This window comes from Lepus europaeus, chromosome 1, assembly GCF_033115175.1.
Source record: "Lepus europaeus isolate LE1 chromosome 1, mLepTim1.pri, whole genome shotgun sequence".
Lineage (NCBI taxonomy): Eukaryota > Metazoa > Chordata > Mammalia > Lagomorpha > Leporidae > Lepus > Lepus europaeus.
The window spans coordinates 18,101,643-18,129,633 of NC_084827.1; the positions used below are offsets into that span (position 1 = coordinate 18,101,643).

Genomic DNA, 27,991 nt, shown 5'->3' on the forward strand with positions numbered 1-27,991 from the left:
TCAATTACATGACGTATAATTTAATTTTATTCCTGTGTAGTCTGACATACAATGAAGGATAAAATTTCTCCCTCAAACTATACTTAAAACCTAGAATCATCTGGAGTCCTTGTTAAAAATACAGATTTTTAGAGCCCTCTGAAATTCTGATTAAATGAATTCTTTGGAAACAGAGCAAAGATTCCTGTTTTTGAATATCCTGGCCAGCATTTGTTCCTGTCTGTCTTTATGGTAGTGGTCATCAAACAGGAATGAGGTGATACTTTGTTGTGGTTTTGATTTGTGTTTCCCTGATGGCTAGTGATATTGTTTTTTCACATATTTGTTGCCTATTTGTATTTCTTTTGCAAACTGTTCAGGTCCTTTGCTTGTTTCCTAACTGGATTGGTAGTTTTGTTTTTTGTTGTTTTTTGAGTTATTGATATGTTCTAGATACTGACCCTTTGACAGATCAGTGACTTGTAAATATTTCTCCCATTCTGTATGTTGTCCTTCACCCTGTTTCCTTTGCTGTGTAGAAGCTTCTGAGTTTATATAATCCCACTTGTCTAGTTTTGCTTTTGTTGCCTATACGTCTGGGGAGAAGCTGGGATCCAGTGTCTACCTAAGAATGTCAAGTTTTGACAGTACCATTAATTGAAAAAAATGTCCTTTCTCCAGTGTACCTTCTTGGCTGCTTTGTCAAAAATCAGTTGGCCATAAGAAATGTGGATTAATTTCTGGCCTCCATTCTGTTTCATTGATCTGAATGTTGGTTTTTATGCCAGTAGGATGCCGTTTTAATTATTATTGCTTTGTAGTATGCTTTATGCTTTGAAATCAGGTATTGTGATGCCTTGAGCTTGATCCCCTGCTCCCAGGATCACTATAGCTATTCTGGGTCTTAGGATTGTTTTTTCTAATTCTGTAAAGAATCTAATTGGTGTTTGATAGGGATTACATTGAGTTTGTAGATTACTTTAGATAGTGTGGAGAGTTTGATGATATTAATTTTTGGAATCCATGAGTGGGGAGTAGCTTTCCGTTCTGATTTCCTTCATCAGTATCCTATAGTTTCATTGTTGAGATTTTTCACTTTGGTTAAATTTATCTTAAATTTTTTTTTTTTTTTGCGATTCTGAATGGGATTTCTTTATTAATTTTTCTTTCAGCAATATCATTATTTATAAAAATGCTGTTTTTTGTATCCTGCAACTTTACTCAATTGGTTCATCAGTTCTAAAGCTTTTTGATGGAGTGTTTTGGTTTTTCCACATATAGTCATGCCATCTGCAGACATGGGTGTTTTCCAATGTTGATGCCTTTTGTTTCTTTTGGTTCCCTAATTGCTCTTGCTAATTCTTATGCTATATTGAATAAGAGTAGTGAAAGTGGGAAACTTTCAGCTTTTCCCCATTCAGCATCATAATGGCTGTTGGTTTGTCATATATTTTGAGCTGTGTTCTTTCTATGCCTAATTTGTTAAGAGATTTATTTTAATCACGAAGAGGTGTTGAATCTTATCAACTGCTTTGTCTTCATCTGTTGAGATGATCATGTGGTTTTTGTTCTTCATTTTGATGGAACTTACATTGTTTACTGATTTGGGAATGTTGAACCACCCTTGCGTCAATCACAGGGATCAGCCCCACTCAGTTGTGATGTGTGATCTGGACGTTTCAGTCTAGTGTTGGATTCAGTTTGCTAGTGTTTCGTTGAGAATGTTTGCATCTATGCTCATGAAGGGCTTTAGTCTGCACTCTCCTTCTTGGGTTGTGTCTTTGTTGGGTTTTTGGTGTGGGAGTAATGCTGGCTTCATAAGGAGGGTTTGGCAGAGTTCCATCCTTTTCAATAATTTGGTATAGTTTGAAGAGTATTGGAGTGAATTCCTCTTTACATGTCTTCTAGAATTCAGGTGTGAAGCCATAAGGTCCTGAATTTTTCTTTGATGGGAGACTTAATTACTGCTTCAATGTTGTTATGGGTGTCTTTTTAAATTTTCTGTATCTTATTGATTTAATCTTGGTAGGTTATATGTATCTAGGAATTTATCAAATTCATCAAGATTTTTCAATTTGATAGCATATAGTTTTTTGTGTTTTTTTTTTTTTTGTTTGTTTGTTTGTTTGTTTTTTGACAGGCAGAGTGGATAGAGAGAGAGAGACAGAGAGAAAGGTCTTCGTTTTTGCCATTGGTTCACCCTCCAATGGCCACCGCTGCCAGAGCACTGCGGCCGGTGCATCGTGCTGATCCGAAGCCAGGAGCCAGGTGCTTCTCCTGGTCTCCCATGGGGTGCAGGGCCCAAGTACTTGGGCCATCCTCCACTGCACTCCCGGGCCATAGCAGAGAGCTGGCCTGGAAGAAGGGCCACCGGGACAGAACCCGGTGCCCCGACCGGGACTAGAACCCGGTGTGCTGGCACCACAAGGCGGAGGATTAGCCTATTGAGCCGTGCTGCCGGCCGCATATAGTTGTTCATAGTAGTTTCTTATGGTCCTTTGTGTGTGTGTGTGTGTATGTGTGTATATATATATATATATATATTTAAATATTTATTTTATTTGAAAGGCAGAGTTACAGAGAGAGAGATATCTTCCACCCACTGGTTTACTTCCCAAATTGCTGCATGAAGCAGGCTGAAGCCAGGAGCCTGGAACTCCATCCGGGTCTCCCACATGAGTAGTGGAGTCCAAGCACTTGGGCCATCTTTCGCTGCTTTCCTAGGTGCATTAGCAGAGAGCTGGGTTAGAAGTGGAGCAGCCAGGACTCGCCAGCCTCTCCTTTATATTTCTGTGATAGTGATGGTAGTGTCTCCTTGTTATGTCTAATTTTATTTATTTGAATTTTTTTTTCTGTCTGGCTAAAATTTTCTGTGTTTTGTTTACTAAAAAATCCCAGCTTTTTATTGTGTTTAGCTTTTGTATTGTTTCTTTAGTTTTAATTTCATTTTTTTCTCTCCTCATTCTTGTTTCCTGCTAATTTTAGGTTTGATTTATTCCAGTTTTTCTAAATCCTTGAGATCCAGCATTAGATTTTTTTTTTTTTTGAGGTCTGTGTTTTAATGTGTCACTGGTTGCTATAAACATCCCTCTTAATGCTCTTCTGTTGTATCCCATGGGTTTGATATGTGGTGTTTTAATTTTCATTTGTTCCAAAAAAGTTCTGACTTCCTCAGAGATCCCTTCACTCAGCAGCATGTTGTTCAGTTTCCATGTATTTATAAATTGTCTACTGTTCTTTTTGTTGATTCTAACTTTATTATTTTGTGGTAGAAGCAAGATGGTGTGATTTTGTTTTTTAGTAATTTACTGAGATTTGATTTGTGGCCCAGTATATGATCTATCCTAGAAAAGTTTCATTTGCCAATGAGAAGAGTATGTATTTTGTAGCTGTTGGGTGAAATCTGTAGATGTCTGGTGAGTCCATTTGGTTTATAGTATGGTTCAACTTAGTGTATCTCTGTCAATCTTTTTTTTTTTTTTTTAAAGATTTATTTATTTATTTGAAAGTCAGAGTTACACAGAGAGGAGAGGCAGAAAGAGGTCTTTTTTTTTTTTTGATAGGCAGAGTGGACAGTGAGAGAGAGACAGAGAGAAAGGTCTTCCTTTTGCCGTTGGTTCACCCTCTAATGGCCGCCGCGGTAGCGCGCTGCGGCCGGCGCACCGCGCTGTTCCGATGGCAGGAGCCAGGTACTTATCCTGGTCTCCCATGGGGTGCAGAGCCTAAATACTTGGGCCATCCTCCACTGCACTCCCTGGCCACAGCAGAGAGCTGGCCTGGAAGAGGGGCAACCAGGACAGGATCGGTGCCCTGACCGGGACTAGAACCCGGTGTGCCGGCGCCGCAAGGCGGAGGATTAGCCTGTTGAGCCACGGCGCCGGCCAGAAAGAGGTCTTTATCCGATGTTTTACTTCCCGATTGGCCGCAACAGCTGGAGCTGCGCTGATCTGAAGCCAGGAGCCAGGAGCTTCTCCCGGGTCTCCTGTGCTGGTGCAGGGGCCCAAGGACTTGGTCCATTCTCCACTGCCTTCCCAGGCCACAGCAGAGAGCTGAATCGGAAGTGGAGCAGCCAGGACTCGAACTGGCACCCATATGGGATGCCGGCGCTTCAGGCCAGGACATTAACCCACTGCGCCACAGCACTGGCCCCTCTGTTGATCTTCTCTCTGGATGATCTGTCCACGGATGACAGTGGGGTGTTCAAGTCCCCTACCATTATTGCATTTGGTCTGTCACTCTCTAAGTCTAGTAGTATTTCCTTATGTATCTTGGTGATCCTGTGTTGGGTACATACATATTACGATTGTTATATGTCCTTGCTGAATGAATCCTCTAATCAACATATAATGTCCTTCTTTGTGTCTTTTAGTTTTTGATCTAAAGTCAGCTTTATCTGATAGTTACTCCAGCTCACTTTTAGTTTACATTCTATGTGTATCTGTGTGTATCTTTAAGTATGAATTGAATTTCTTGTAGGCAGCATTTGACCAATATATATCTTTTGATTGTAGATAAGATCTAACAGTTGTCGCTTTGTTGATTGGGTAGTAATGGTGTGTTTTGTGCTGTCGATTTGTATCGTGGTGACTGTGGTGTGTCTTCATACTGGTTGCTTCTAATGTAGAACTCCCACAGCCCTCTAGTGAGGCTGGACTTGTGGTGAAGTCGCTCAGTTTTTGCTTGGCTGGGAAATGCTTTATTTCTCCCTCACTCTAAAGGATACCTTTGCTGAATGTAGTGTTCTTGATTGGAAGTCTTTTTTCTTTCAGGATCACTCTCTTTTGGGCTGTAGGGTTTCCATTTGAGAAGTCTCCTTTACTTGTAATTTGCCATTTTTCTCTCAGTGTCTTCAGGATTCTCTCCTTGTCCTTAACTTTTGGCAGTTTGACTATAATATGCCTTGCAGAAGGTCTTTTTGGTTGTTGGGTTGAGCTTCCTTTATCTGGATGTCCATATCTCTTTCAGTACTTGGGAAGTTTGTTGAATTTATTATTCATATCATGTATTGTTGTCCTCATTTTTTTTTTAAGATTTATTTATTTATTCGAAAGGCAGATTACAAAGAGAGAGGGAGAGACAGAGATCTTCCGTCTACTGGTTCACTCCCTAAATGACCACAATGGCTGGTTTGGTTAAAGGCCAGGCCAAAGCTAGGAGCAGGAGCTTCCTCCTGGTCTCCCCTGTGGGTGGCAGGGGCCAACCTCTTGGTTCTGCTGCTTTCCTGAACAGGAGCTTAGATGGGATGCTGGCGTTGCAGGCACTTTTTAAAGATTTATTTATGTATTTGAAAGGCAGGATTACAGAGAGGGAGAAACGGAGTAGTTTTCCTCATTTCTTTAAACGGTCTAACTATTCTCTTGCAATTCATTGGGTTTTTGCTTCTTTTTTAAAGACTTATTTATTTGAAAGGCATAGTGAGAGAGAGTGGTCCAGCATCCACTGGTTCACTCCTCATATGGCTGCAATGACCAGGGCTGGGTCAGGCCGAAGCCAGGAGCTTCTTCTGGGTCTCCCATGTAGGTGCAGGGGCCCAAAAACTTGGGCCATCTTCTGCTTTTCCAGGCACATTAGCAGGGAACTGGATTGGAAATGGAGCAGCTGGGACTCAAACTGGCGCCCATGGGGGCTGCCAGCATTGTAGGAGGTGGCTTTACTGGCTATGCCACGATGCTGGCCCCAGGATCGTTATTTTGAATTCTGTTGCAGGCATTTCATAGATTCCTTTCCAATCAGGATCTCTTTGTGGAGAACTATTGCATTCCTTGGAGATGTCTTGCTTCCTTGCTGCTTCATGTTTTCAGTGTCTCTATGTTGATGTCTGTACATCTGGTGTAATAATTCCTTTATTAGGGAGTAGCATTCATTGGAAGAGATTTCTGTGTAGGTGGAATGTGGGATACCATTTGGGCTGTCGCTTCGGCTTTGTTCCTAGGTGAGCTCAGAAGTGTGACCTCAGTGATACCTCGTCTGTAGTCTGTTGTGAGCAGGGTCTGTGCCACAGAGTCTAGTCTGCAGCGGTTCGTGGAGGTAGTATGATGACTTTGAGGTGGACGTGGGCTTCCCGAGGTGTTTATTTTCAGTCCGCAGAGAGTTGTGTGTCAATCACAGCTGTAGCCACTTTGCTGGTGCCGTAGGACACCCTGGGAGCTATCTCCTTGTTCCACTGGACAAGTCTGAGTGCTGCTGGGACTTGTGGCAATAATAGTTATGTCCCTGGAACTTTGTGATGCAGATAGGGCCTTCCCCGGTTCATCCTGTGTGGGCGTGACCGGTGCTGGGGCTTAGGGCACCACGGTCCATAGTCCCAGCACTGGGGGTGTGAAAGGTTCCGTGCCTGGTCCTGTGGGGTAAATGCGGGTCTTTCTGGGGACTGTGCACTGGCGAGGGTGGGTGTGGAGTGGTGGAATGCAGGTAAGCTGCTAAGCTGCTTCCCTTGTCCCACAAGGTAGAGCTGGTGACTGAGGAATCTGGTACTAAGAGTCACGGTCCAGGAGCTGCAGGACGCAGTGGCATCCTTGCCCAGGTCTCACAGGGCGAGTGCCAGTTAAGCTGGGGTTGTAAACCGGCTGCCACCAGCCTGAAACAGAAGAAAACTTCCCTAGGTCGTGCACAGCAGGGGAGTGTGGCTCTGGGGTGTGAGCCCAGGGACTCCCAGGGGCCTGCTCTTTGCCCTGGAAAGCACCCCCATCTCTGACTCTAGGGACTTCTGTGCTGATGGGGCTGGCTGCTGTCCTCGAAGTTATCTGAATAGAGTTCAGCAGCCCTGAACCACAGCAGCTGAACCACAGGTCAAGTCCTGTGGGGACAGAAGGAAGAGTGTGGGTTCCTTTGCTGGAGCAGGGGAGTTGCTCGGGCCCCAATCAGCTTTCTAGACTGGACTTCAAGTCATTGAGGCAGGGAAGATCTGTAGTTAGGGCTGCTGGTCCGAGGGGGCGGCAGGGTTCCGCCGCTTTCTGCTCGCTGTTTCCCCACAGGCTGACCCCCACCCCCACCCCCCTGCCCTGCTTTCACAGTCTCTCTTCTCCTGGAAGCTCTTGGCCAGTCTCCTGGAAACCTGGCCTGCCTCTGAAGTCCGGCATTCTTGTGTGGCCCAGGCGAGTGAAGGTCCTCTCTTTCCAGCCTTGATTCGTTCTGTTGCAGCTTGGGATTGCCCTCTTCACTTAGGGCGTGAACAAGATTCCCTATGTGGTGGTTCACACTGGTGGGCTTCATGTTCAAGGTCGTCTTGTCCCTTCTTCCATTAGATATCTGTTTGTAAACTGCTGGTTTCTTTGGGCTTTGTCCCCTCCCTCCGAGTTTTTATAAATCATCAATGATTGCAACATTCTAGGTTCTGTGGCAGCAGCCACTTTCTAATCCAGAGCTTCGTCCTGTGTAGGTTTTTGTCTGCAGATGATCATTTCAGGTTTTTGCCATTGCACACCGTGTTCCCTTTACTGCTGGAAATAGGGTCATTCATTCCTTTAATTGAATTAGAGAAACAGTTTCAGGTTCCTGTCCTTAAGATCCCGTTTACCTGTAACCACTTCCAGTACCAGAAATTGAGGATTTAATGAGGGAAGCCAAGCCACTGTGTTAGGGGCTTGGATGTGTATCAGAGGAATTAGGCTGGACAGCTGGCATTTCAGGCTCCTGGGTGTTACCCCGGAGGGGCTGTTTCTGTTACAAAGGCACGGCAGGTTACACTTCATGGCCCAGATTTTGTAGCCAGGGTGTCTGTTGAGGCCTGAGGTTGGTGTCACTCAAAGGGCTGGCACTCGGGAAGAAGAGCCGGACACTGAGCAGGGAAGAGGGTGCAGAGTAGTAGCAGACAGAGGGAGGACAACCTTGAATCTCCAGCCGAGCTTGTGTTAAGGAAGAATATACATTTCTAGGAAACAGATTAGGGAAGCGTGGGATTGTGGGACAGGACCAATGAATGACCTGTTGACATTACTGCTCGTGAATTCATAGTATTTTCTCTGTATAGAGGCTCCAGGTTAAGAGGTAGAAACGTTTGAGTTTGGATTTAATCAGGGATGGAGTTTTTCGAAGTTAGTAAACAGAAGAAGCGGAGAAACTGAGTGATGGTAATACTGATCAGGAGGGAAGTAGGAAGAGGAGTAGGGTGGCAAAGAGTTAGTAGGCTCGGTGGATTCTCGGTCATGATGGTAACAAAAGAAATTTTGGAGTCAGGAATGATGGTCAGAGAGTGATTGCCTAGAAATTAAATCGGGAAGAGGACGTTACAGATAGCGGGCTGTTCGTGTGGGAGGGAGTGATCGCTGCAGGAGGGAGACGCTGTCGGAGAGAGGCCGTCGGGATGGAGAGTTCCAGAGGTAGCATCTGTGTGGATAACCAAGTCTTCAGTCCTCATCCTGGCATAGTACTGGAGAGAGTGATTGTAAACAAGGTACTAATATTTTTAAAAAACAAGGCAAATGACCTGGAGTCTGTAGACGGCCAGGAGTGGTGACAGGTGATCGAGACTAAGGACATAGACTCTAAAGCCAGAGAACGTGGCCCAGTGAAAGAAGATGGTGTGATGAATTTGGAAAAGGCTTCTCTCTGTCACTCAAATGAATAACTGACAATTTAAACAACTTTTTAAAAAACATTATTTATTTGAAAGGTAGAGTTACAGAAAGAGAGAGAGAGAGATTTTCTATCCTCTGGTCCACTCTCTCAAAAGGCTACAACAACTGGAGCAGGGCCTGTCCACAGGAGCCAGGAGCTTCTTCTAGGTTGCAGGGACCCAAGCACTTGGGCCATCCTCCACTGCTTTCCCAGATGCATTAGCAGGGAGCTGGATCCAAAGTGGAGCAGCCGGGCCTTGAACCGGCACCCTTTTGGGGTGCCGGCACTGTAGGCAGCTGCTCTATCCATTATGCCATGGTGCCGGCCCTCATTTAAAACAACTTTTTTTGAAAAAGAAACTTCACAACACCAGAATATGCCTTTATGTACTTTAGCTGTCTGCCCTTCCCCCCACCACTGATCAACTTTCTGGTAACAGTTTTAACTTTTCTAGAATTTCATTTAAATTTGATCATTTATAATCTTCGGTGAGTTTTATATCTTCTCTTAGTTTATGGCTTTTGAGGTTGATCCAAGTTTTTATGTGTGTGTGTATGTGTGCGTGTGTGTGTGTGTAGTTCAGTCCTTTTAATTACTGAATAGTATTCCATTGCATAGAGGTAATCTCATTTATCAACTCACAAGTTAATTGTTATTGTTTCTATTTGGGAATATTAATAAAACTTCCAAAGGTATTCAGATACAAGGTCTGTGTTTTCATTTCTCTTTGGTTAACGTGCAGGCATGGCACTGATGGATTTACTTCTCCCTAATAATGATATATTGAGCATTTCTTCCTGTGCTTATTTGCCATCTGTATATCTGCCTTGGTGAAGTATATGTTCAAATCTTTTCCCATTTTTTGTAAAACCTGGTTGTCTTTTTACTGTGTTTTGAGTATTATTTTTATTTTTAAGATTTATTTGAAAGTCAGAGTTACACAGAGAGAGGAGAGGCAGAGAGAGAGAGAGAGAGAGAGAGAGAGATATCTTCCATCCAATGGCTGGAGCTGCACCAATCCGAAGCCAGGAGCCAGGAACCAGGAGCTTCTTCCAGGTCTCCTACCTGGGTGCAGGGGCCCAAGGACTTGGGCCATCTTCTACTGCTTTCCTAGCCCATAGCAGAGAGCTGGACAGGAAGTGGAGCAGCTGGGTCTCGAATCGGCACCCATATGGGATACTGGCACTTCAGGCCAGGGCGTTAACCCACTGCACTACAGTGCCGGTCCTGTTACAAGTATTCTTTATAGACTCTGGATAAAAATACTTTATGAGATAGATATTATGTAAATATTTCCATCGAGTGTGTCCTGCCTTTTCATTCACTTTGCCTCTATTGTCTTTTTTTAAAAAAGTATAATTTACATACAGTAAAATTCACCCCTTTTAAAGAGGCGTCGCGGCTCACTAGGCTAATCCTCCGCCTGCGGCGCCAGCACACCGGGTTCTAGTCCCGGTTGGGGCGCCAGATTCTGTCCCGGTTGCCCCTCTTCCAGTCCAGCTCTCTGCTGTGGCCCGGGAGTGCAGAGGAGGATGGCCCAAGTGCTTGGGCCCTGCACCCCATGGGAGACCAGGAGAAGCACCTGGCTCCTGCTTTTGGATCAGCGCGGTGCGCCGGCCGCGGCGCGCCGGCTGTGGTGGCCTTTGGAGGGTGAACCAATGGTAAAGGAAGACCTTTCTCTCTCTCTCTCACTACTGACTGTCAAAAAAAAAAAGAAAAAGAAAAAAGAAAAAAAGAAAAAAGAAGAAGTAGTAGTTCAGTGAGTTTTGGCCGGTGCATATATTGGTGTTATCAGCCACTTGCAGTCAAGATTGTGTATGTTTCCAGCACCCCAAATCTACCTTCTGCTTCTTTGTATTGTCTACTTCCAACCTCAGTCCCTGGCAACTAGTAATCTTTGTTCTTTCCTTTTAATTTTCCCTTTTCTAGGAGGTCATATGAATGATATGTTGTATCAAGCCTTTTTAAAAAATTTTTTAAAAAATTTATTTTCATTTTAGTTGAAAAAACAGACACAGAGAGAGCGCGCACACTATTTTCCATCTACTAGTTTACTCTCCAATTGCTTTTTTTTTTCTTAAAAAAGATTTATTTTTATTTATTTGAAAGACAGAGTTACAGAGAGGTAGAGGTAGAGACAGAGAGAGAGAGGTCTTCCATCTGCTGGTTCACTCCCCAGATGGCTGCAACGGCCAGAACTGTGCTGATCCGGAGCCAGGAGCTTCTTCCCACGTGGGTCTCTCACGTGGGTGCAGGGGCCCAAGGACTTGGACCATCTTCCACTGCTATCCCAGGCCATAGCAGAGAGCTAGATCGGAAGAGGAGCAGCCAGGACTAGAACTGGCGGCCATATGGGATGCCAGTGCTTCAGGCTAGGGCTTTAACCTGCTGCGCCACAGCGCTGGCCCCTGTCCAGTTTTAAATAGCCTGGATTGAGTCAGGTCAAAGCCAGAGCCTGGAACTCAATTCAGGTCTCCTACGTGGGTGTCAGGTACCCAGTTACTCATCACCCTCTGCCTCCCAGGGTACTGGAATCAGAAGTGCAGACTGCACCTGAACCCAGATTCTAATATGGGATGCAAGATCCCAAGCAGCGTCTTAGCCGCCGCACCCAGTGCTCCTGTATGAAGCCTTTTGAGTCCAGTTGTTTAGCATACTGCGTTTGTGATTCATCCACGCTATTCTTTGTAACAGTGGTCCACGCCTTTTTGTTTCTTTGTATTCCATGGTGTGGATATACCTCAGTTTGTATGTGTATTCGCCAGTTGAATGATAGCTGATTTGTTACCACTCTGGGAGATTATGAATAAAGTTGCTGTAATTGTTCATGCGCAGGCTTCTGCATGAACCTGTGCTTTATATCTTTCCGATAACTACTTGGAGTGGTATTGCTGGATCATACCAGGGGTGAATGTGTGTCTAACTTGATAAGAAGCTGCCAACCCATTTTCCGCAGTGGCTGCACCGTCCTGCCATTGCTGCGTGGGAGTGGCAGTTGCTCTGTCTTCTGACCAGCTCTCCGTATTGTCATTTTCATTTTTGTTTTTCATTTCAGCCATCCTGATAGGTTTGTAGCGGTTTCTCTTTGTGGTTTAAACTGGAGTTCCCTGATGGTTCAAACCTATTTTCATGTGTATTTTTTGCCTTCATATAAAGATCAATCTGTTCATATGTTTTGCCCATTTTGCTGATTTACTTTTTTCTTTCTGAGTTTTGGATGCAAGTTCTTCGTAGATATGTTTTGCAGATATCTTCTCTCGGTGTGTGCCTTAACATTTTCATTTTTTTTTTTTTTTTTTTTTTTTTTTTTTTTTTTGACAGGCACCGCGCTGATCCGATGGCAGGAGCCAGGTGCTTCTCCTGGTCTCCCATGGGGTGCAGGGCCCAAGCACTTGGGCCATCCTCCACTGCACTCCCGGGCCACAGCAGAGAGCTGGCCTGGAAGAGGGGCAGCCGGGACAGAATCCGGCACCCCGACCGGGACTAGAACCCGGTGTGCCGGCACTGCAAGGCGGAGGATTAGCCTAGTGAGCCGCGGCGCCGGCCATGTTTTCATTTTCTTCTTCTTCTTTTTTTTTTTTTTTTTTTTTTGACAGGCAGAGTAGACAGTGAGAGACAGAGACAGAGAGAAAGGTCTTCCTTTTGCCGTTGGTTCACCCTCCAATGGCCGCCGCGGCTGGCGCGCTGCTACCGGCGCACCGTGCTAATCTGAAGGCAGGAGCCAGGTGCTTCTCCTGGTTTCCCATGGGGTGCAGGGCCCAAGGACTTGGGCCATCCTCCACTGCACTCCCTGGCCACAGCAGAGAGCTGGCCTGGAAGAGGGGCAACCGGGACAGAATCCAGCGCCCTGACCGGGACTAGAACCCGGTGTGCCGGGACCGCTAGGTGGAGGATTAGCCTGTTGAGCCACGGCGCCAGCCTATGTTTTCATTTTCTTAAAGTCTTTCAAAGAGCAGAAGTTTTTAATTTCGGAGTCCAGTTTATCTGTTAAACGATGTGCTTTTGATGTCCTCTTATAGATATCTTTGCCTATCAAGATAAGACAAGAATTTTCTCATTTTTTTTCTAGGTATTTTGTAGTTTTATGTCAATTACTTTATGATCCATTTTGAATTAAATTTTATAGATGTATAAAATAAGAATCGGATTTATTTTTGCCTCTTCCTTCTGCCTTCCACTGGTTCCTCTTTTTCTTCCTCCTTATTTTTCTCAACAAATGGTTCTGCAACAACTGAATATCTGAATGGAAGAGGAGAAGGAGGAAGAGATGATGAAAATAATTATATTGGAACATTTTGTTTTGTTTCATTGATCTATGATTCTCTTCTTGTTCCAGTACTGTTTTGATCACTGCAGGTAGCACAAGTCTTCCTATTTTAATTTTTTAAAGATTTATTTATTTATTTGACAGGTAGAGTTACAGACAGTGAGAGGGAGAGACAGACAGAAAGGTCTTCCATCTGCTGGTTCACTCCCCAAATGGCTGCAATAGCTGGAGCTGGGCAAGTCCGAAGCCAGGAGCCTCCTCTGGGTCTCCCATGTGGGTTCAGGGGCCCAAGCACTTGGGCCATCTTCCACTGTTTTCCCAGGCCATAGTAGAGAGCTGGATCAGAAGAGGAGCAGCCAGGACTGGAACTGGTGCCCGTATGGGATGCAGGCTCCATAGGCGGAGGATTAACCTGTACCACGGCACTAATTCCCCCTATTTTTATTAACATTTAAGTTTTTTTCTTTTTCAAAATTATTTTGGTTCTTCTAAATTCTTTGCATTTCAATTTGAATTTTAAACGAGCTTTTTCATTTCTGTTTTAAAAAGGCCTGTTGAAACTTGGTGGCGATTGTAATGTATATAAAGATTAATTTGGGGACTGTGCTGTTGCATAGTGGGTAAAGCTGCCACCTGCAATGCCAGCATCCCTTATGGGCACCAGTTCGAGACCTGCCTGCTCCACTTCAGATCCAGCTCCTTGCTAATGTGCCTGGGAAAGCAGTAGAAGATGACCCAAGTCCCTGGGTCACTATACCCATGTGGGAGACTCAGAAGAAGCTCCTGGCTCCTGGCTTCAGCCTGGCCCAGGTGACCATTTGGGGAATGAACTGGCAAATGGAAGATTCTCTCTCTGTCTCTCTCTCTCTCTCTGTAACTCTACCATTCAAATAAATAAATCTTTAAAAAGAGATTAATTTGAAGAGAATTGATATTGTAACAATAATGAGTTTTCTGCTTCACGGACATGTGATATCTCCCTTTATTCAAGTCTCTCTCGCTCTCTTTTTTTTTTTTTTAAGATTTATTTATCTATTTGAAAGGCAGAGTTAGAGAGAGAGAGAGAGAGGCAGGCAGAGACACAGAGAGAGATCTTCCATTTGCTGGTTCACTTCCCAGATGGCTATAATGACCAGGGCTGGGCCAGACGAAGCCAGGAGCCAGGAGCTTCTTCTGGGTTTCCCATGTTGGTGCAAAAATAATTTTTTTGGATGCAAAAAATAATTTTTAAATCTAGGGCTGGTATTGTGACGCAGTGGGTTAAGTTGCTGCTTGTGTCACTAGAATCCCATATCAGAGTGCTGGTTCATATCCTGGTTGCTCTGATTACAATCCAGCTCCCTGCTAATATGCTTGGGAAGGCAGTAAACCATGGTCAGAGTGCTTGAGCTCCTGTCACCCACATGGGAGACCTGGATGACACTCCAGACTTCTGCCTAGACCAGCCTCAGCCATTGTGGCTTTTTGGGGAGTGAATCAGGAGACAGAATATCTTTATTGTCTGTTTTCTCCCTTTCTCTTTCTCTCTGTTTGTCTAAATCTTTAAAAATTTCTGAAATCCTTGCAGTTTTTTTTTTCTTTTAAAGAATTATTTTATTTTATTTGAAAGAGTTACAGAGAGAGGCAGAGCCATAAAGAGAGAGGTCTTGCATTCCGCTGGTTCCCTCCCCAAATGACCACAACGGCCAGAGCTGAGATGATCCGAAGCCAGGAGCCAGGAGCTTCCTTCTGATCTCCCAAGCAGGGGCAGGGGCCCGAGTTTCTGGACCATCTTCCGCTGCTTTCTCAGGCCATTAGCAGGGAGGTGGATGGGGAGAAGAGCAGCCGAGACAGGAACTGGCATCCATGTGGGGTGCCTCTGCTGCAGGCAGAGGGTTAGCCTACCACACCATGGTGCTGGCCCCAGTAGATGGCATTTTTTGATGCTGTTGTGTTTGTATTGTTTGTTGACAGTGTTTAGAAATTACGTTGATTTTTATATATTGACCATATTTCTTACGATCTTGTTAAATTCATTTATTAGTTTAGGAATATTTATGGGTGATTCTCTAGGATTTTCTATATAATTGGTCATGTCACCTTCAAAAAAAGATTTACTTGTTCCTTTTCAATCTGTTTGCCTTTTATTTGTGTGTCTTACTGACTCCTTGCACTGTTGAATGTGGATGATGAACATGATTGCTGGTAGAGGTCCTGATCTAGGAGAGACATTTAGACTTTCACATTAAGTTGGTTGTCGGCTGGAAATTTTCATAGGTGACTTTCGTCAGATTTAGGGAGTTCCTTTCTATTCCTAGTTTGCTGAGAGATTCTTTTCATGAATGCGTATTGGATTTTGATATTGGATTTCTATATCCAATGGATTGTCACATGATTTTTCTTTTTAGTATATCAATATGGTACAACACATCGATTCAGTTTCATGGGGAAGAAATCCTTTGCTATGTGTACACACAAACTCACACGCTGACTTGCTAAGTAGTTTTACCTAGGGTCGTTAAACATTGATCTGTAGTTTCTTCTTAGGATGTTTTTGCCTGCTTTTTGTATTTGGATAATGCTGACCTCATATGAGTTGTGAAGGGTTTCTTACTCTTCTGTTTTCTGAAAGAGTTTTTGTAGAATCATTCCTAAATTTCCCTTCAGTGTTTATTAGAATTCACTATTGAAGCTATTCTTTTTATGTGTTTGGTTTTTTAGCTTAATTAACTCCATTAAAACATTAGTTATGGTGCTACTCAGGTTATTTGTCTTCTGGAATCTGCTTTGGTAGTTTGTATTTTTCAGGGAATTTGTCCATTTCATCTAAATTATTGAAGTTGTCATGAAGGTGTTCATAATATTCTCTTATTCCTTTAAAACTATATTTCTTTACTTAATTTGAGAGAGAGAGAGAGAGAGAGAGAGAAGGACATACAGAGAGGCAGAAAGAGAGAGCTTCCGTCTGTTGTTCACTCCCCAGATGCCCACGATAGCTGGGTTGGGCCAGCACTTGATCCATCACCGCGGGCCAGGCTGTGTGCAGGGTCCAGAGCGCTTGATCCATCACCGATGTCTCATTAGCAGGCAGGTGTTGTGCGCATTAGCAGGCAGGAGGAATGGGAGAGTGGAGCTGGGACACGGACCCAGACTGTGCTGTGGAGTGTGGTATCCAAAGTGACACTTCCACCAATGTGCCAGAACTCTGCCCCTTCATTCTTTTTAATGCTGATAGAATAGTCAGTGATGTTTCTTCTTTCAATCTGGTATTGGTAAATTCTGTCTTCTTTTATTCCTAGGAAGTTTGTCTAGTGATTTATGAACTTAGAATGTTTAAATATTTAATTTTTTTGGAAAGCAGAGAGACAAAGGAAGAAAGAGACAGAGAGAGGTCTCCCATCTACCCATTCACTTCCCAAATGCCCACAACAGCTGGAGCCGGGCCAGTCCAAGAACTCGATTCTCTCTCATGTGGGTGGCAGGGACCCAAGTACTGAGGCATCACCTGCTGCCTCTCAGGGTACACGGCAGCAGGAAGCTGGAGTGGAGGGTGAAGCCAGGGCTTGAACGAGGCCCTCCAGTAATGGCATAGGGGACATCCCAAGTGGTATCTTAACTGCTTGTGCCAAGGGCCAGCCCCTGAAGTTTATTGATCTGTACACAGAACCAGCTTTTTGTTTCACTGGCTTTCTTTTCTGTTAGTTGTTTTTCTCTTCCAAACTAATTGTGCTAAAAGAATACTAAAAAATCAATACAAAAGAAGGGGACAAAGGGGAGGAAAAAGAACATAGATCAAGCAGGATGAACATAAATCATAGAATAAAGTGGTAGATTTAGACCTGAATATATCGTTGTCTGCACTAAGTGTAAACAGAGAGCACACAGAGCGTTTACAAAAATAAGCAATCACTGAACCATGAAGCTAGACACAGTGGACTTCGGAGGAATGGAGTCATGTAGACCTCAGTTCTGTACGTTGTGTTCAGACATGAGGTAACGGGCAGCCGAGGGCTGGGTTCTGAAGAAGGGGAACAAGCAGGACGAGGCCCAGGAGTGCGCTGGTTCCCTGCCCAGAGGCAGACCGCAGCCCCCAGGTCAGCACGGGCAGGCTGAATAGGGGCCTCATTCACTCTGAGGTGGCCAAACGGGGGGAAGCTGGGAAAGCCAGGAAAGCTTGAATTTGTAGAGTAGAATACCAGAGAAGAGGGAGAAAGGGGTTGGAGGTGGGGGAGGGAGAGAGGGAGGGAGGGAGGGAGGAGAGGGGAGAGAAGAAGAGAGATCTCCAGCAATCTGCTGAGAACTGTCTGAGTCTTCAGATAATTCCTGATACGTGTATATGTGGTCAAGGGCAAGGGAAGAGTGAAGAACAAATGGCTGAGAATAGGTCCCACTCTCACCAGTGAGAGTGGAGAGACCTTGCATGGTTCTAAGGAGGAAATCACCTACTTAATGGGAATACGTTAGCCTGAGGTTAAAGCTTAGAGAGCTTAAAAGTAGGCCGATGAGGGTGATCTCTGCCTGGCGGGGGTCTGCCTGCCCTCCCCTTGCAGGAGGTTGAGAGGGCATGGTACACCGTGCCTCCCAGGGAGGACCCCACAGCCTGACTGCTGGCAGGTGGCGGACCCCAGGCACGTTCCCCACCCCTGCTCCATGCTAAAGGGCCCTGTAATTGCATCAGGTAAACAGCTCCCCGGAGTGGCCCAGGCCCATCAGGACCACCTGGAAAGCTAGCCTAGCTCCGGGACCTTCAAGCTGATTGGAGAAGCGTATTGGTGCCAGTATGGATTCTGTCCTATAGAATTAGTGTTGCCCTGAATTAGTTACGCCCCTTCTGCCTGCTCTTTAAAAAGTGTGTGTGGTCGTTAATAAAGCAGACATGTTCACCAAAGCTTGTCTCCAGCAGTATGCGGGCCTCAAAGAAGAAGAACCGATGCCAAGTAATTTAACCTCAGGACAGAACAGGTTCAATACTATATAGAAGAGTACAACGAAATCCAGCACTTAACATCTTCACTTCATAACATATAGCATCTAAGAAAACATTGTCAGGTATACAAAGAAGCAGGAAAATACGAGGGTACTTCACAGACTTCGTGGAAAATGGAATTAAAAGATTATTTTCCTGTAAAACTTTTTTTTAAAAAGATTTTTATTTATTTATTTGAGAGGCAGAGTTACAGACAGAGAGAAACAGAGAGAGAGGTCTTCCCTCCATTGGTTCACTCCCCAAATGGCCACGATGGCCGGAGTTGGAGCAGTCAGAAGCCAGAAGCCAGGAACTACTGGGTCTCCCACACGGGTGCAGGGCCCCAAGCAACTGAGCCATCTTCTACTGCTTTCCCAGGCCATAGCAGAGAGCTAGATCAGAAGAGAAGCCAGGACACGCACTGGCACCCATATGGGATGCCGCAGGCCTAGGCTTAGCCGACTATGCCACAGTGCTGGCCCCAGTGTAAAACATTTTTAAAATACAAGTCATCAGAGCTGCTGGCGCTGTGGTGTGGTGGGTGAGGCCAACTCCTGCAGTGCCGGCATCCTGTGTGGGCACTGGTTTGAATCCCGGCTGCTCCACTTCCAATCTGGCTCTCTGCTATGGCCTGGGAAGGCAGTGGAGGATGGCCCAGGTCCTTGGGCCCCTGTACCTGCGTGGGAGACCCAGAGAAATCTCCTGGCTCCTGGCTTTGGGTTGACACACCCTCTAGCCGGTACAGCCACTTGGTGAGTTAACCAGCTGATGGAAGACCTCTCTCTCTGCCTCTGCCTCTCTAGTTCTGCCTTTCAAATAAATAAATAAATAAATAAATCTTTAAAAAAAAAGTCATCTTCCTCAAGTTCATAAAAAAATGGATGCTATGAAAAAACTATGTGTGCATTTCAAGCAAAATGAAGAATGTCAACATATGGGATAATAATTTGGAAATTCTTTTAGTGGTCACCCTAAAAATTGGAACATGGGTTTTTGACTTATCAAAGTCTAATATTCATCTTTGTCTTTTCTTTGGGGAAGTTGAAGAATCCTAGGACCCTTTTATTCCTTATATGCGTATGAGCTTCTAAATATAAATGTGTAACCATGCATAGACATACACACATTGCCATACATATGAGTACTTAAATTTTATAGCTCATGGTTTTGGTGTTTTGTTGTTATTGTTATAAATTGAGATTTATTCAAGTCTTTACCACCTTTTAAAAAACTCTTCATTCCTTGCAGTATTTGTGAGTTACTATTTGGAATAATTTTTCTTGTGCCTGAAGAATATACTTCTATAGTCCCATTCTTCCTAGATTTTATGTACTGTATCCATGCCACTGAGGTCGTGGACTTCTACTTTATGGTTGAGAGTGTTTGGTTTAATTTTTGGCATCTGTAAATTTCTTTTTATTTTGCCCTTGGCTACATATTTAAATTTTTGGTTCATATTTTGTTTAGCATTTTCTGTGTGTTTATGCACTAGGTTATAGTGGTTAAGAAAATATCTCTGCTAATAGTTTGTATTGATATTGTTTTGAGTGCTTGGTATTTTGTTGTGTGTGAGATGGTATCTGAAATGTGTGTGTTTTTTTTAAGATTTATTTATTGGGGCTGGCACTGTGGCACAGCAGGTTAATGCCCTGGCCTGAAGCGCTGGCATTCCATATGGGCACCAGTTTGAGACCTGGCTGCTCCACTTCCGATCCAGCTCTCTACTATGGCCTGGGAAAGCAGTGGAGGATAGCAAGTCCTTGGGTCCCTGCACCTGCGTGGGAGACCTGGAAGAGGCTCCTGGCTCCTGGCTCCTGGCTTAGGATCTGTGCAGTTCTGGCTGTTGCGGCTAATTGGGGAGTGAACCAGCAGATGGAAGACCTCTCTCTCTCTCTCTCTCTCTCTCTCTCTCTCTCTCTCTCTCTCTCTTTCTTTCTGCCTCTCCTCTCTGTAACTCTGACTTTCAAATAAATAAATCTTTTTTTTTTTTTGACAGGCAGAGTGGACAGTGAGAGAGAGACAGAGAGAAAGGTCTTCCTTTTGCCGTTGGTTCACCCTCCAATGGCCGCCGCGGTTGGCGCGCTGCGGCCGGTGCACCACGCTGATCCGATGGCAGGAGCCAGGTGCTTCTCCTGGTCTCCCATGGGGTGCAGGGCCCAAGCACTTGGGCCATCCTCCACTGCACTCCCAGAGAGCTGGCCTGGAAGAGGGGCAACCGGGACAGGATCGGTGCCCCGACCGGGACTAGAACCCGGTGTGCCGGCGCCGCAAGGCGGAGGATTAGCCTAGTGAGCCGCGGCGCCGGCCCAAATAAATAAATCTTTTAAAAAAATAAAGATTTACTTATTTATTTGAAAAGCAGAGTTACATAGAGGCAGAGGCAGAGGCAGAGAGAGAGAGAGAGAGGTCTTCCATCTGCTGGTTCACTCCCCAAATGGCTGCAACAGCCAGAGCTGGGCTGATCCAAAGCCAGGAGCCAGGAGCCAGGAGCTTCTTCCTGGTGTCCCATGTGGGTATAGGGGCCCAAGGGCTTGGGTCATCTTCCTCTTGACTCAGTGTCAGAGCAGAAGTTTGTCTCTGTAGAAACTCCCATGTAATTAAGTTTTTAAATTTTTACCTGTTTCCCAGTGTGTCAGTGCATCCATTATTTATATTTACAAAATAGTTATATTCTGAATATTTTGTCACCTAGATATTTTTACATTTGGGTAGTTGAAAGTCTTTTAAAGTACATCTAGATAGATCTTCTTGTGGTCATCATTTCAAACAATTAAAAAGCCTTTTCGTTATGTGTAATGTGTTGCCTCTGTAAATAATTTTTCAGCAAACTTTGAGGAGAATGTGCTACCTTACCATCAAAGAGATGGCTACTATCTCTGAGGATGTGATCATTGTCACGAGCAGGTAAGTGACCGGCCGGTGTCTGGCATGGATTCTTTGGTGTTTGGTGGGATATTTACCGTTCTCTTTCTGTGTTAGTGTTTTGACTATGAGAATGTCAATAGAAGTTAGAAGAGTGTCCTGTGCTAAAGCATTGTTCTATAAAATTCAGTTGTCATCATGTGACAGCTATCCCGGTCTGATAAAGCAAAGAAAGAACTCACAAAGGAAATGCCTCTCATAGATTTGATTGTATTGAAAAGTTGGTAAAGATATGTAAATTAAACCAAAAAGCGATATACGTGGAAATATTTACAAGAAACATATCCAGAGTCTAGTATCTTTTGTATAAAGAACTCTTATACTTAAAAGCTGACAGACAATTCATAAAGTAACCACTATAAAGAACCTAAGTATCTTTAGTCAGTCATTCTTACTAGGAGCCAAAAAACTGAAATTAAAAATTCAAGAATGAGTTACAATATTCTTACTCACTTTGACAAAAAGCAAACAGGCAACATTTTTTTTTTTTTTTTTTTTGACAGGCAGAGTGGACAGTGAGAGAGAGAGACAGAGAGAAAGGTCTTCCTTTTGCCGTTGGTTCACCCTCCAATGGCCGCTGCGGTTGGCGCGCTGCGGCCGGTGCACCACGCTGATCCGATGGCAGGAGCCAGGTGCTTCTCCTGGTCTCCCATGGGGTGCAGGGCCCAAGCACTTGGGCCATCCTCCACTGCACTCCCTGGCCACAGCAGAGAGCTGGCCTGGAAGAGGGGCAACCGGGACAGGATCGGTGCCCCGACCAGGACTAGAACCCGGTGTGCCGGCGCCGCAAGGCTGAGGATTAGCCTAGTGAGCCGCGACGCCGGCCAACATTTGGTATTTTTAAGGGAGACTTACTTTTTTTTTTTTTTTTATAGAACTTAGAGTAAAAAATTGATTCAGTTTTTCTAGAAGTTGGTGGCATTTGTTTTATCCCTTTGACTTACTAATACCACATCTGTGGGACTGACCCCAGAAAATAACTGGAGATAGCACAGAAAAACTTAGTACATTGATGTTTGTGGCAGCACTGCTTATATTACCTAAAAGGACAAAACAGCTTACCTATCTACTGATGTTAGAATTATTTAATTGGGGACGGTGCTGTGGCGCACTGGGTTAAAGCCCTGGCCTGGAGTACCAGCATCCCATATGGGCACTGGTTCGAGACCTGGTTGCTCCACTTCTATCCAGCTCTCTGCTGTGGCCTGGAAAAACAGTGGAAAATGGCCCAAGTCCTGGGGCCCCTGCACCTGCATGAGAGACCCGGAGGACGCTCCTGGCTCCTGGGTTTGGATCGTCGCAGCTCTGGCAGTTGCAGCCAATTGGGGAGTGAACTGCCAGATGGAGGACCTCTCTCTCTCTCTCTCTGTCTCTCTGCCTCTCCTTCTCTCTGTGTGTAACTCTTTCAAATAAATAAATAAATCTTTAAAAAATTATTTAATCAACTTATATTATGAAATATTTTAAGTGTTTGAAAATATTTTTGAAAAATCTTTTATGATATAGAAAATTCCTCAGTAAAGTGCTAAATAGCAGTTGGATTCAATCTGTGTATTGCATAGAGTTTCACTTTAAAAGTTACTTTATGTGTGTATGGTAAAACATGAATTGGAAGTATGAGGGTACTTCCAAAGTTAATGGAAAGTGGAATTAAGAAAATATTTTGGTGCAAACATTTTGAAATCCACACATATGAAGGGTATTAAAAAACTTAATGGACAATGCACATATGAAAAAAAAATTTTTGCACCAAAATGCAGTTATCTTTTATTCCATTATCCATGAACTTTTTGAAGTTACTGTGTACCCTGATATATTACCAGTAGGCTATATTTGGATGTTTGGGATTCTGGTTATTTATTTTCTTTTAAGTTTTGATAATTTCCAAGTATCCTTAAATATGTATATATAGTTCATAGTTCTAAAATACATAAGTGTCATTTAAAAATACTTGCCTTCTTAATTATTGATTGTAAGTCGTCTAAGTGTATCTGTTTTTTGCGCAACAAAAACACTTGCACAGTTTTGGAGGGGAGTGCTCATGTTTAAGCAGCAGTTGTATTGAAGATAGTTCCTGTTAGCAAAGCTTGCAATGAAAAGCTGGTGCACACTGAGGCTTACACGAGATGGGAGTTTATCTTTGCTCATGAAGCTCCAGTCTGGAGGCCTAGAAGAGCTGGTGCTGCCTCAGTACTTCCGCAGGGTCAGGGCCAGTGTCTTCAGTCCTTCTGGACACGGTCCATTATTGCAGAGTAGACGCCTGCCTCACGGGCAGTGAAGCGCCGTCAGCCAGGGCTGCTGGGAGCGGCTCGGGAGTGCCAGCACCATCTGTCTCTTACCAGGAATGCAGTGGCTTTTCCCAAGGCAGTTTTTAGATTTCATTTGGCACAACTGTTAACTAGGAGGCTAGGAAAGTGAGTATTTAGCTTTTATAGCCCAAGTATTATGGGCAGGCAAGGGATAACGGGTTAAAAATTGGTGTTGGATTAGTTAACCAACAGTGTCTGCCCCAAGTCAGAAACAGGAAACCTGAAGTTGCATGGCTAGGTTAACTAAGTAAACAGGTCAGTCAGCTATTGATTCTTTTGTTTGTTACTTATAGCCATTAATACTTCCCTCTGCGTCTTGTTGGGTCACCTTGACTTACGGTTTACTTTTTGTTTTTGTCCACTTGAAATGATTAGTAGCTATGGTAGACAGAATCATGGCCCCTCAAAGGTGTCCAGGTCCCAGTTCCCAGGACCTATGGATTTGTTGCATAACATGGCAAAGGGGAGGGAAAGCTGGTGAACAGCAGATGGGGAGATTGTCCTGGATTATTCAAGTGGGTCCTTTCTTCTTACGAAATAGACGTCAGAGAGAGAAAAAGTCAGTAAAGAGATGTGAGGATGTGGCTGGGTTTAAGTGGAGGAAGGTGGCTCTCAGTGACCTCACTTCCTGCTGCTGGGCCTCACCTCTTAACGTTTCCACCACCTCAGCACCACACCCTGGGGACCAAGCTTCCCGCACATGAATCCTGGGGGGACACCGTCAAGCCGTTACAGAGCCAGAGCAACCCATGGAGCCTCCACAAAGGGATGCAGCTTTGCTGACATCTTGATTCCAGCCCAGTGAGACCTCCTGTGTTAAACTTCCTTCAGAACTGTAATATAACTAAATAAATAGATTTTTAAAAAAGATTCATTTATTTACTTGAAGGGCAGAGTTACAGAGAGAGAGCTCTTCCACTGGTTCGCTTCCCAGATGGCCGCAACGGCCGGAGCTGCGCCAATCTGAAGCCAGGAGCCAGGAGCTTCTTCCAGGTCTCCCACATTGGTATAGGGGCCCAAAGACTTGGGCCATCTTCCACTGCTTTCCCAGACCATAGCAGAGAGCTGGATTGGAAGTGGAGCAGCTGGGACTTGAACCAGCACCCATATGGGATGCTGGCACTGCAGGTGACGGCTTTACCTGCTATGCCACAACGCCAGCCCCTAAGTGTTTTCTTACGTTGTAATTTGTAGTACATTTTTACAGCAGCAATAGGAAGCTAATGGAAGTGAGGTGCTCCAGTAACAAATACCTAAAAATGTAGTATTGGCAGCGAGCACATGTTGAAAGCATTTTGCAGAGTATGATAGGAAAGGCTAGATTGCTGTGAACAGGCTACTGGTACAGAGATGAATGTTGGTGACTGACAGGCTCAGAGAGGAGTAAGGAGCAGAGTAGAGAACCTACCTGTCTCTCTCGAGAATACCTAACTCATTATAAGCAGACTTGCTGGAAATACGGGCATTGAAAGTGCTGCTGGTGGAGACTCAGAGGAAAACGAGGAAAGCTGTTGGAGATGAGAGGAAAGGGGGTCCACGTGATTGTAATGGCAGAAAGGGTGGCAGAATTGCGTCCTGCAGTTATGTGAAAAGTGTATGAACTGACTTTTATTTATGAGCAATGAACTTGAATTTTTAAAAAACATTTGAAATACTTTATTTGATAGGGGTGGGCAGTTGGCACAGTGGTTAAGTTGCTCTTTGGGACTCCTGAGTGCCTGGGTTCAGGTTCCAGCTCTGCTTCTGAACCTGCTCCCTGCTAATGCACACCCTGAGTGGCAGCAGTGATGGCTCAAGTGGTTGGGACCCTGGCTCCCATGTGCGAGACCTGGATGGAGTTTCAGGCTCCTGACTTCAACCTGGCCCAACTCTGGCTATGAACCAGGGATAGAAAGATCTCTCTCTGTTTCTGTCTCTCTCTTCCTTTCAAATAAGTAAATTAATTAAAAAGTAATTTGATTGAGAGGAAGAGAGAGAGCACACCCAGCTCCTGATTGATTCCCCAGTTGCCCACAGCTCCCATATGGGATGTGGGCATCCTGAGCGGGATCCTAACTACTAAAAAAAAAAATGCCTGGACCCTGAACTTGTATATTTAGTTGATGAGATTTCCAAGAAAAGTGTTGAAGGTACAGGTTGGTTTCTTTGATGCCTTTAGTATAATTTGAAAGCAGAGGAATAGATTAAGGTAAGACCAGTTGAAACAAGAACCAGGGCTTGATGATTTTGGGCATTCCCAGCCTACCTGAGTAGCAAAGGGTGCTAAAATCAAGAGGTCGACTCCAGGAAAGTGTTCTCTAGAGAAAAAGCCAAGGAGTCACTGTATAATTTGTTGCTGGAATCACAGAAAGATCTGAAAATCAGCGTGTTCACTTACACAAAGCACTCTGAAGACATCGAGGGTATGACCCATAGATTCCCTTAGCATCTAAGCAGAAGCCACACAGAGAGATGGAATTCTCTAGACAAGATCTGTGGAGGAGCCTCTGGTCTACTGAGTGAGGATGTGTACTTAGACACGAGGTTCTTGAGAACCTTATGCCCATGGAAACACAGCTAGCTTGGATCCCAAGGGACAGGGAGAGGCTGAAGTGAAAGAAGGCTGTCAGTGCCACAGAGTTCTCCAGGCAGGAGGAAGGGTGCCTGGGTACATGCCAGCCACCCTTCCTGGAAGAGGAGGCTGTCGCAGCAGAGGGCCAGGCGTGGGGTGGGGCTGGGAGCAACACGGAGTTCTCCAGGCAGAAACCTGCTGCAGTTTGCTGGTTGGGTTTCAGAAGTGCCCGAGACCATGACTTCTTGCCATTTTCTCTCCTGATCAGGAATATCTGTAATTCCTAACTGCTGGAAGTCACACCCTTATACGTTAGGAACAGGGGACTCATTGTCTATTTTTATAGGTTCACAGATGGAGAGGAATTTTGCCTCAGGAGGGATTATACCAGGAATCTCAGTCATATCTAGTTTAGATGACTTTGATAACAGGGTTGGGACTTTTGAGTCAGAATTAGATGAGATTTTGGGCTTTGAATAGATGCTGCAAGGTGTTGTGTTGAGACTTGGGGGGATCTTGGGTGGGATGAATATATTTTTGCATATGAAATGCCAGACCTTTGATGATACAATGATTTTTAACTCAGTGAGACTTCTATTCTGTGGGACTGTAAGATAAATTGTGTTGTTTTAACTCACTAATTTGATAGTTTTTTACAGTAGGAATGTAACGCTGACATTATAGATGACCATTCTATGTATGTAGACAACTATATTAGATGGTAGGAGACAAGGGAGATTAAGAAAACCAATACTTACGAATGGCCAATAAGAACAGAAACATTAACATTACTAGTCATCAGGGCGGTGCAAATTAAGCCCTTAGTGAGATGATACGCCACTAAAATGGTTAAAATGAAAAAATCCTGATAGTATCAAAATCGAAAAGCCTCTACAGCAGTACCAAGTATATAGAACAGTTGGAACTCTCACATGCTTGTAGGTAGAAACGTAGAATGGGTACAAACACCTTAGAGAAGATATGGTATTTTCTCATAAAGTTACACATAGACCCACTAGGTAACAGTAATATTGTACCACTTCTAGAATGGAAACATCAGCTACAAGAAGATTGTAGAGGATTTGCTAGCTGCTTTTTTGTGATTGTCCTAAACTGGAAACAAGCCAAGTGCTCATCTGTAGGAGAGTGGGTAAACAAATTGTGGGATAAGCAAACCATGGACTGCTACTCAGCAAGAAAAAGGAGCAAAGTATGGACTCAAGCAACAGTATGGATAAACTTCTGAAACATTGTGTTGGAACAAAGGAAAACAGACAGAAAAGGATTCATGCAAGATGATTCTGTTTGTATAAACTACTTCCAAGAACAGCCAAGCTCATCAGTGGTGATAGAACCAGAAGTTTGGTGGGTTGGAGGAGGTTGACTGGAAATGAGGACACTTTCTGAGGTGATGGAAGTGTTCAGTGTTTTATTTTGGATGGAGGTTACACGGGTGATCGTACTGTCAAAACTCGTCTGAGGGGCCGGCGCTGTGGCGCAGCAGGTTAACGCCGTGCCCTGAAGCGCTCGAATCCCATGTGGGTGCCAGTTCGAAACCCAGCTGTTCCACTTCCCATACATCTCTCTGCTATGGCCTGGGAAAGCAGTGAAAGATGGCCCAAGTCCTTGGGCCCCTGCACCCACGTGGAAGACCAGGAAGAAGCTCCTGGCTCCTGGCTTCGGATGGGCGCAGCTCTGGCCTTTGTGGCCATTTGGGGAGTGAACCAAGGAAGACCTCTCTCTCTCTCTCTCTTTGCCTCTCCTTTCTCTGTGTAACTCTGACTTTCAAATAAATAAATAAAATAAAAAAAAAAAACTTGTCTGAGTGAACACTTGTTTTTAATGTATATAAATTACAACTCGGTTAAAAACAGTGAAGAGATTTAGTTAGTGGATTAAGAATGGTCAAATATAGGAGCCAGCGTTGTCTTGTAGCAGGTAAAGCTGCCACCTGCTGCATGACACGTCCTGGCTGTTCCACTTCCAGTCCAGTTCCCTGCTAATGCACCTGGGAAAGCAACAGAGGACGGTCCAAGTACTTGGGCCTCTACACCCACATGAGAGACCCAGATGGAGTTCCAGGCTCCTGGAACCAGTCCCTTCTACTAAAGGCCATTTGGGGGAATGAACCAGTGGATGGAAGAACTCTGTCTTTCAAATAAAATGAACCTTTAAAAAAAGAAAGAATGGTCAAATATATTGACAATTTGGCAGTACTGTCCTACCATTACTAGAAGCCAAACCCCTTTCTGATGGAACTCAACCCAGTGGAAGTGTACATGTGAAGATTGCTTAGAATTCTGGAATTCTGGGGAAGTGAACGCTCACTCACAGTAGTGTGGAGGGTGGGTGGTATCAGTGTGTGGTAAGTTACATCCCTACTCTCTGAAAATTAAATGATCAGTGTGTAGATTCTGATTGAGGAAAAAATGAATGGGTTGTAGAGACAGCACGCAGGCAGT

General features: G+C 44.4%; 1 protein-coding gene across 1 annotated transcript in view; it reads left to right on the forward strand.

Annotated features, from left to right (window-relative positions):
* Positions 1-27,991, forward strand: part of COPG2 (COPI coat complex subunit gamma 2) — a 135,816-nt gene that overhangs the window by 8,733 nt on the left and 99,092 nt on the right. The window contains exon 5 of the mRNA XM_062199635.1: positions 20,572-20,651. Coding sequence (XP_062055619.1) covers positions 20,572-20,651 — 80 coding nt within the window. The remainder of the gene's footprint in view (positions 1-20,571; positions 20,652-27,991) is intronic.